General features: G+C 41.8%; 1 protein-coding gene across 1 annotated transcript; it reads left to right on the top strand.

The window, feature by feature from the left end:
• The first annotated feature begins 942 nt into the window (after positions 1-942).
• SYF2 (SYF2 pre-mRNA splicing factor) lies at positions 943-9,693 on the top strand. Its single transcript, XM_024554739.3, has 7 exons — positions 943-1,008; positions 1,235-1,345; positions 3,737-3,862; positions 4,554-4,671; positions 5,011-5,101; positions 5,881-5,979; positions 8,937-9,693. Exons 1-7 carry the CDS (start codon positions 982-984, stop codon positions 9,100-9,102), a joined length of 738 nt encoding a protein of 245 aa, XP_024410507.1. The 5' UTR covers positions 943-981; the 3' UTR covers positions 9,103-9,693.
• The last annotated feature ends 805 nt before the right edge of the window (positions 9,694-10,498 follow it).

The raw sequence follows: 10,498 nt of genomic DNA, 5'->3' as shown, positions 1-10,498 counted from the left end.
AACATATAATGTAAGCATTTTACTATAGGCTAAATGATACAGTTAAGTTCCTATGGCATCTCATCAGTGTCACAAAAAACAGCATTACAAGGTCATCTCCAGCTATATTTGTCTCATTTTTGAATTCTATGGAAACATGCAGAATTCAAAACTACTTTCTTTTTTGGTCTTAGTAGTCAAGACTGAAAGTAATATCTTTAGAAAATCATCTACGAAAAAATACGTTCAGTGAGCTTTCTTGAATTTAATTTTGTAAGTACTGTACCTCAAATTACTGTTTTTTTCGTGTTACAGTTTAAATTTTATACCTAGACATTTTTTTATCTGGGGGCTTACTTTTCCATTTTTACATCTAACTAGTGGTTATTAGTGCAGAAAAAACAAAAAAACCCTTTCATATATTCCTTTTGTATCCAGCACCTTACTTTATTAATTTAAGCACTGTTACTCATTGTGGAACAGTTTCCCTGTAGGACTCGGAAGAGGAAATAAGATGTACGTTTATGCGCTGCCCCCGTTTACAACGTTGACGCGGGAAGTGAAACATGAACAAAGAAATTTTTTACGCTATTGAGGAAATTAAAATGGTGCCACATGAAAGTTAAGGGCCTACATGAGACATGGTGGTCAGGGGAGAACTGCCTCGAAGAAGGTGACACTCAGGATAAGCACTTTCTGCTCACGGGAGCAGCATGCATTTAAAGTGACTTTGTACAAGACTCAGGGCGCGCCATCTCCTCTACGCCAAGTCCTTCTCATCACGTCCCAACGGGGTCCGCGCCTCACCGTTCTCCCCATGGTCTTCTGCGGCTGCGCAAGCTCCTGCCCAATCGAAAGCAGCTCACTGCTAGGCGGAGCAGGGATTGGTCCGAAGCTTCTGATGCTCCAGGAAAGGGCGGGGCTTATGTAGGTTATTAATGTCTATCGGAAGGCCAACGGAAGTGCTGGGTTGTTGCCGGAAGTCGGGAGACGGAGGTTGTGATGGCGGGTGCGGCTCTTACTGAGACGGTAAGTGCTGCTGACTATACCAAGGGTTTTTGTGGGGGAAGTTAACCAGGGGGCGGCAGGGGAGGAGGAGATTCCTGGGTGCCGGGCCATGGAAGAGTAGACACTGTGGGGTCGGGGTCGGCAGTGAAGGCCCGGCGCGGCCTCTCGGGACCGGAGGGGAATTGGCCTGGGCAGCCCCGCGAGAAGCCGTACCGGCCCTGCCAATAGTCTGTTCTCCTTGTCGCAGTTGAGGGTGGACAGCGCGGAGGAGGAACAACCCCTCGCGGCGGAGGAGGAGCTGGCCTCCCAGAAGCGCGAGCAGAGACTACGCAAATTCCGGGAGCTGCATCTGAAGCGGGTGAGTAGCCCCAACTGAGATCTGTCATTGGTCGGGCTCTTGCGTGTATGTGAGTGGGCGAGGAAGTCGCATCAGCATGCCTCACAGGCCCGCAGAGCTGGATGAAAAATATCTCCCCATGGTTGTCCACACTGGCGGCACATTGTGATCACTTTTGAAAGTATAGTTGACCCTGGAACAACGCCTAGATTAGAGGCGCTGACCCCCGCGCAGGCGAAAATCCACATAAAACTTGGCCTCTGCTGTCGGCCCTTCGCATACTTAGGTTGAACCAACCACGTAGGATGAAAACAGTATTAGTTACACGCGGGTTTTCGACTGTGCTGGGGCGCTCGGGCAGCACCCATAACCCCCATGTTGTTCAGGGTCCCCTGTATTTTTGGTCCGCGGTTGGGAATGTGGAAATAAACCTGCGGATAGGAAGGGCCGAATGTTTAGGTACTATAAATACCGAATGCATTTAGGTCCACTTAAACCAGAAAACTATCTGGTTTAAGTGGACCCTTGCAGTTTAAACCTGCGTTGTCCAAGGGTCAACTGTACACACACTCGCTCCAGCCCATCTCACCTACATCTGATTTAACTAATCTGGGCTAAGTTTGGGGGTCTCTATTGCTAACAGCCTCCCTGCTATATTCTAACAAGCTCTTCATTTTACCTAGGGAAATGTGTGTAGCTTGAGTCTGGAAGAAACTTGTCCAACGTTAATAAGAGAGCTGCTTGCCTCTTCATTCAATAATAATCAGCAGGTCTCTGAAAGTCTCTAGTGTCACTGGTTTAGCTAGTTAAGGAGAACCAGATGATTAAGACAAGGCCTCTTAAGAGGAGAGAACTTTATAGCTAGAAATCATGTTGTAGTAAGTGCAATGCCAGAGTTAGGACAGAGTGCCCTGGGAGTATAGGTGAGAGGTTAATATAGTGTGAGGGGTTCCAGGGAGTGCCTTGTGTAAGACACCTAAACTACTGTTTAAAAGATGAGTAAGGTGTTATCAGACAAAGAAGTTGGAGGAAGAAATACCCAAGCAGAGGGAACAAATAGAAAGGAAGAGAATTCATGTGAGGGGAAAGTCCAGCAAACAAGCAAACAACTGGCTGCAGTTAGAGCTGAGAAAGGAAAAAAGAAAAAAAAACAGCTTTTGATTTTTTCAACTTGAAGTGACCTGACAGATAGCCTGGCCATGGTTCCACCAAACCCCAACATCACTCTTGACTGTTGGAGTCAGACAAAAATGAGCCTCTTCAAACCACAGAAATGACCACACTCCCCTCTTCTACTAACATCATAGAGCATTATTACCAAATAAAGTATTAATCCTGCCTCGTGTGTCAAAACTTAAGATACTCAATCATAGAATGCCCTGTCTTTCTGACGGTGCCAGTGCAGAACACAGCCATGCTTCCATGAATTCCGCCCCCCAGTCACCTGATACAAACCCAGATCCTACAAGTAGCCCCTCCTAAAACCCTCTCACTGCAGGGCCTGCAGTTCCCTAGTTTGCTGTCTCCTTCAGTGCAATAGACACAACTTTTGACTTCAGGTGTGTGCCTGGGGTCTTCACCTGGAGGGCGGTGCCAGAGTCCAGAGTGAATGAGGGATGCCAGTTGAGAGGAGTATTCTTCTGCTCCCAAAAGTTAGTCTCATACAGAATTAGACACTTAAATATTTACCTGGATGGTCTGTGGAAAGAAAATCTGGTTGGAAATTAGGAGGCCAGGCTTCCTGGACGTGCTGCCACCGGCCTGTGACCTAAGAGACACCTAACTTAATTTGTCTTTGAGACGATGTGCTCATTTTGTTTTAAAACAGACTTTTCACAGAGTAATCCAAATGGAAAATTTCTTTCATTTGCCACAATATAAACTGTTAAAATATATATTTCAAAAGGACAGGGGATTTGGAAAGATTAGAGATATTAAGATAGATATTAAAGCCCCAGCCCCAAATTGAAGCTTCTTCCTTGAATTAATCAGGAGTGAAAGAGAACTGAAAGTAGAACATCTTTCTCATCATGTGATTTAATATTATTTCATGCCATGTAAAGTCTAGTGCTTCTGTAGTAGTCCCTCCCCACTTCATGATACCTTGTCCCAACTAACCCTAAGGGGCCTGCTCATAGGGCCCACACGTCTGTACAGAGGCAAAGCTGATACTAACCCGCAGGCCTCTGGAGCAGCAAACCAGTGCAGCCTAACACGTTTTTCTTGACTTTATACAAATGCAGACCTAGTTAGATGGTTCCCTTGCTTGAAATCCTTTGAGGGCTCTCTGTTGCTTTTAGGATAAAATGAGGTCCTCTTGTCAGTGTGTCTTACCTGACCCCCAAAGAAGGCAAGATCTATTTGGATTGATTTTCATGTTTCAGCTACAGACTTTCTGTGTTATGGTTTTAGAATGAAGCCCGTAAATTAAATCACCAGGAAGTTGTGGAAGAAGATAAAAGACTTAAGTTACCTGCAAACTGGGAAGCCAGAAAAGCTCGTTTGGAGTGGGAACTACAGGAGGAAGAAAAGAAAAAGGTTAGGAACTCCTCTGCTGTCTTCATAAATGGGTTACGCAGTTTTTCTGTTGTACTGACACGGTAGAGCACGGTGGTCCTGTCCACCGGCCCCGGAGCCAGACTGCCAGCGCTCAGATCTGGGCTCTGCCTTTTTTAGCTGCAACGCTCTGGGTGAGTTGTTTAACCTGCCTGTGCCTCTGTTTTCTCATCTATAAAATTTGCACTATAATAATAATTGAGTTAATTATGAATTAAAATGAGTTAATGCATGTTAAACATTTAAAACAGGTTCTGACACCTGATAAATGTTGAATAAATATTATTTTTAAGATTTTATTTATTTATTTGGAGAGAAGGGAAGGGAAGGAGAAAGAGAGGGAGAGAAACATCAATGTGTGGTTTCCTCTTGCACACTCCATACTGGGGACCTGGCTGGCAACCCAGGCATGTGCCCTGATTGGGAATTGAGCCCATAGCCCTTTGGTTCGCAGTCCGGTGCTCAATCCACTGAGCCACACCAGCCAAGGCATGATTTTTCACTTGGTGTGCTTATTTCTTAAATACCATAGCAGATTCCTGACATTTCTTTGAATATTAATCATTATTTTGAAAGTATTGCTAGATATCTTTATTCAGTCTTTCTTGATTTAAAATAGATCAAATAATTGCTTGTATCATAATTGCAACTTTCAGCTTCTCTTTCTCTTTAGGAATGTGCAGCAAGAGGGGAAGACTATGAGAAAGTGAAGTTACTGGCGATCAGTGCAGAAGACGCAGAAAGGTGGGAGAGGAAAAAGAAGAGAAAAAACCCTGACCTGGGATTTTCAGGTAAAATTGGCTTTTACTTTATTGAGTGGCCCTGTTAGATAAGCATTGCCTTCAGTGTTTCTGGTTTATCCCCTTCAGGGATATTCTCTGAGAGACAGAAACCCAGGAAAAACACCAATATGTCCCCTAGGGTAGCAGTAAAGGCTGTACGTTGGTCAGCTGGGTTCTTTTACTCTTCGTGGTAAAGTTGAGGTTTGTGTTATTGGCATCTTCAGGATAGATACTATGCTTAGATTAGTGCCGTGTGCGTATATTGCTACTACTAATTTTGATTTTTTTCCTGCATAGTAATGACCAGGCAAAGAAGTACATTGTCTCTGATTCTCATTTTATTTTTAGATTATGCTGCTGCCCAGTTACGCCAGTATCACCGACTGACCAAACAGATCAAACCTGACATGGAAGCATACGAGAGACAAAGAGAAAAGCAGTAGGTCGACGGGATTAGTGCAGGGGTTTTGTTTTTGTTTTTTTCCTTCTGAAGTAATACAGATACATTTGTGTGTGTGTGTGTATAGGCATGTATACACACACACCGACACTAAATAATGCTTAGGTAATGCTTAGGTATGGGCTGTCAAATGGCTGTTTAAGAATGATTTCTGGTCTTAAAACACTGTTGCTCCCTCCATAGCAGGTAAGCTTACCCCTGCTTGTCTTTCTAGCTGGGCATTCTGAGACTGGTGTTGAGCGGTTAACACCCAGATTATTAAGGTCACTCAGGTATTAGTTTAGGAGGCAGAATGCTTTAATACCAGCATGTCTGAACTCTTTAACAAAGGACCAGGGAGTAAGCATTTTAGGCTTTGTTGACTGTATGGTCTCTCACAACGACTCAGCCTGCTGTGCTGGTGTGAGAGCACGTAGAGGGTATGGAAACAGATGTGTGTGGCCGTGTCCCCGCGAAACTCGAAAAGCAGGTGGTGTAGCCAGCTGACCCCTGTTTCAGTGAAAAGAGAAATAACCTGAACTTGGAAGCAAGTCCTTTGACCTCTGGCCCTTGGCTCTTCACCTATAGGATGAAGGTGTCAGAGTAAGTGGTTTATTAGGTCCCTTCCAGTTCTGTATTATTTTTTTAAGTTAAGGTAGGATCCCACCGTAAATAGATGTACGTATTTTATCTCTCATTGTGAATGGTTGTTTAGTTTGAAATTTGAAACTGTGGAGCACTTGGAGTGTTACTGTAAGTCCATTTTACTGTCTTTTCAGTGGAGAAGAGTTTTTCCCCACATCCAACAGTCTTCTTCATGGAACACACGTGCCTTCCACTCAGGAAATTGATAGGATGGTCACAGATCTGGAAAAACAGTAAGTGCTCCCTCAGTACAGCAGTGTGCAGTTGTAAATGCTAAACGCAAAGTGGAAAAAATGAGCTTAGAATGAATTAAATAGACAGATATTATACTTGCTAATTTCTGGCTTAGCCTCTTTTATTCATTTATTTGAATTTTTATAAGAGTTTATTTGAGCCAAACTGATGACCTATGCCAGGGAGCCAGATCTCAAATGCTCTGGGAAAGTTATTATTCTTTAAGAAATTCTGTGTAACAGTCACCGCTATTTGATTTGAGGAAGTAAGAATGTTTTAGTAAATGTGCCTCCATTACATTTTTTTTTCTTTTTTAAAATTTTTATTTATTGATTTTAGAGAGAAGGAAGTGGGGGGAGAGAGAAAGAAACATTAATTTATTGTTCCACCTATTTATGCATTCATTGGTTGCTTCTTGTATGCGCCCTGACCGGAGATCGAACCTGCAACCTTGGCGTACCAGGATGGTACTGTAACCAACTGAGCCACCCAGCAGGGCCACATTTGTTTCTTAATACTAATAGGGGTGGATATCAGGCAGAGCCGAATGAATTTGTATTTTAGGAGCTAATGCACGTGGACTGTTAGGAATAGTGTCTGTCACATACTGTGCACTCCATATTAGCTGCGGTTATTATTAATGTAATTACCGTAATAATTTTACTTTAAGTAACACTTTACGTGTCCAGTTTCTAACAGTGCTGTCATGCTGTTTTAGAAGCATTCTGAAGATGAGTTAGTACTGGACTTCATGGTGCTTACCCAGGGGTGTGCTGTTAACTAGCAGTTTCAACATGATCTTGATGAAAACTGCTCCCCCCTCCTCTAAAGTATACTGTTCTTTTATTTTTTCAATACATTTTATTAGTTATGCTCTTACAGTTGTCCCAATTTCTCCCCCCTTTGCCCTCTGCCCAGTACCCCCATTCCCTCCAGCAATCTCCCCCCGCCTTAGTTCATGTCCATGGGTTGTGCATATAAATTCTTTGCTACTCCATTTCCTATGCTGTTTTTAACATCCCCCTGTCTATTTGTACCTAGCAATTTGTACTTAACCCCAGCACCTTTTTCCCCATTCTCCCCCTTCCCTCCCAGCTGATAACCCTCCATATCTATGAATCTGTTCTTATTCTGCTTGTTTGCGTAGTTTGTTTTTTAGATTGTTGTTGATAGTTGTACGTCTGTTGCCATTTTAATGTTCATAGTTTTGATCTTCTTTTTCTTATATAGTTCCCTTTAACATTTCATAGAGTAATGGCTTGGTAATGATGAACTCCTTTAGTTTTACCTTGTCTGGGAAGCACTTTATCTGCCCTTCCATTCTAAATGATAGTTTGCTGGAGAGAGTAATCTAGGTTGTAAGTCCTTGCTTTTCATGACTTTGAATACTTCTTGCCAGTCCCTTCTTGCCTGCAAAGTATCTTTTGAAAAAGCTGACAGTCTTATGGGAACTCCATTGTAGGCAATTGTCTGCTTTTCTCTTGCTGCTTTTAAGATTCTCTCTGTATCTTTAACCTTTGGCATTTTAATTATGATGTGTCTTGGTGTGGTCCTCTTTGGATCTAACTTGTTTGGGGTTCTTTGTGCTTCCTGAACTTGTATGTCTATTTTCTTCACCAAATTAGGGAAGTTTTCTTTCATTATTTTTTCAAATAAGTTTTCAATTTCTTGCTCTTCCCGTTCTCCTGGCACCCCTATGATTCGGATGTTGGTATGTCTGAAGATGTCCCAGAGGCTCCTTATTCTGTCCTCATTTTTTTGAATTTTTGTTTCTTCTTGCTGTTCTGATGGAATGTTTTTTCTTCCTTATGTTCCAAATTGTTGATTTGAATCTCAGCTTCATCCCCTCCACTGTTGGTTACCTGTAGATTTTTTTTTTTAATTTCACTTAATGCAACCTTCATTTTTGCCTGGGTCTTTTTTATGGCGTTGAAGTACTCAGTGAGGTCCTGGAGCATCCTGATAACCAGTGTTTTGAACTGTGCATCTGATAGGTTGCTTATCTCCATTACATTTAGTTCTTTCTCTGGAGTTTTGTTCTGTTCTTTATTTCTGTATCTTCTCAATTTGGCAGCCTCCCTGTGTTTGTTTCTGTGTATAAGGTAGAGCTGCTTTGAGTCACTGTCTTAGTAGTGTGGCCTATTGTGAAAGGCACCTGTAAATTGTGTGGGGCGGATTCTTAAGTAATCACCCAGGTGGGGCAACCTGTTTCACTGCTGTGGCTGTGTGTGGGGGAGGGCTCACAGAGGGGGCAGCACCACTGCCTGGCCTTTGGAGATTGCCAGAGAGGAAGCTGTCTCCCAGGCACTCGCCCCCTTGCCAGTCACTTCAGTGTTTCTCCTTCTCCCCGTATGCTCCTTGTGCCCTTTCAGCTGTTGCCTTGGTGCTGAATCCCGGAGAGAGTAGGTCTGCTTGAGTCCTAAGTTTATTGAGGGCTTTTTAAGAGGAGTCTCTTGAGAATTCCAGAGTTTCTTCTGCTGCCCCAACCCCCCATGGGTTTTGTAGCCAGAAGTTATGGGGACTTATCTTCCTGACATTGGAACCCTAGGCAGGGTGGTCTGGTTTGGGGATGGGATCGCTCGCTCCCAAGGTGTCTTTCCCGGTTTTTGTCCACCACCTGTGAATATGGGACCACCCATTCCCCTGCCTCTCCACACTTCTCTATGCCTCCATCCCTCCTACCCGTCTGGATGAATGTGGTTTTAAATCCTCGGTTGTCAGACTTCCATATAGCTCAATTTTCTGACAGGTCTGGGTGATACTTGTTTTGTGGTATAGTTGTAATTTTTTCTGTGGTTATGTGCTTAGGCGAAGTGTGCTCATGTCTCCATCTTGGCCGGAAGTCTGTATACTACTCTTAAGCGTACTGGTTCTATTAACTATTTGGCCATGTTCTATTAAGACCCCCAAAGAAGGTTAATTTTAGATTTCATAAGTTATTTTCTTTTTCCCTCAGAATTGAAAAACGAGACAAATATAGCCGGAGACGACCTTATAATGACGACGCAGATATCGACTACATTAATGAAAGGAATGCCAAATTCAACAAGAAGGCAGAAAGATTCTATGGGAAATACACGGCTGAAATTAAACAGAATTTAGAAAGAGGAACAGCTGTCTAATCTCCAGGAACTGTTTTTAGAAGCTTGAGAATGGAGTGAAAATTTCTGCTAGCAAATTGCAGTTCTATTCAAAGTTACTCCAGTAAACCAGAACTCATTCTATGTCTTCCCACTTAGAATTTAAAATAAATGTTTTTTCTTAAACATTTATTTCCATGTATATTTCCAAATTTTTGTGCTTGGATATAAGATGTATTTCTTGTAGCGTGCTTGTTTTGTAATAATCTACTTTGTATAAATTCTAATTACATTATTTTTCTATGTATTTTAAATGTGTGATTATTTAATCTTTGAAGCATTTTGGGCTTAAGATTGCTGGTAGAAAATGTAAACTCAGTCTTGTTCTTTGAATAATGTTAGGGATTTGACAGAATCTCGAGCTGGTCTCAGGATTTTTGGGGGTTGTAGACTCTGGCGCTGAGGACAGTGACGGAAGGTGGCCGGGGCTCCTGGAGGGCTGGTGCAGTTTGTGCCCGGGCTGCTCATGACCAAGTTCGGGAAGTAACAGAACTATCCTCCCATGAATGTCGACCATGTCCTGTTCCCCTTTTACAGAGCAAATAATCCTGTGGAATAAAATGCCTACTAAGCTTTCTGCTTATTATTAAAAAAAATTGTATATATATACACAAATACATATGCTTCCATTTCATAAACTTAAACTTTTTTTTTTTATGGGAAATTCCAAACATATTCAAAAGAAAACAGGATAATACAATGAACCCCATATACCTAATGCCCAGTTTCAATAATCATCGCATGGCCAATATCGTTTAATCTTTATTTCTATCTTCTTTCCCCTCCACACCTCCCATGTTACTTTGAAGCAATTACTAGATGTGTAATTTTATTTATAAACTTCAGTATTTATCTGAAAGATACATGCTTTAAAAAAAACCCTACAATACTGTCACATCAAAAAGGTCATTTTAATGAAAGTCCAGAGAGATTGGTGTATTTTATCCTACTTGTTGACTAATGCTAAATACATAAGGATATTCCAAATTAAGAGAGATCTGAAACTCAGAAAATTTCACAAATATTTCAGCTTTAGTGTTTAAAGGTAATTTAACAATTCTGGTGATTGTTTCCTTTTTAAGTCTATATAGTACTTTCTGTTATTTTCAGTTTGTTTCCAAGCATTTCTATGTGCAGTTAATCAGGTCTGGTCATAGGGCCCTAATACTACCTCTGAGAATACATTGAATATGTTTCTATTTACATTTCCAATACCTTAAAGTCTTTGATACTGAATGCTGCAACAGCCCTAAAAAATTAACTTCAAAAGATTAACAAATGGAATCTGGCAGTGCATATAAAAGAATAATTTACTATGAGCAAGCAGGATTTTTTTTTAATGGATTTTTTGAGAGAGAGAACATCTATTTATTCTACT

The sequence above is a fragment of the Desmodus rotundus genome, chromosome 3 (assembly GCF_022682495.2).
Source record: "Desmodus rotundus isolate HL8 chromosome 3, HLdesRot8A.1, whole genome shotgun sequence".
Classification (NCBI taxonomy): Eukaryota; Metazoa; Chordata; class Mammalia; order Chiroptera; family Phyllostomidae; genus Desmodus; species Desmodus rotundus.
This window is presented reverse-complemented; position numbering and strand designations above follow the sequence as displayed.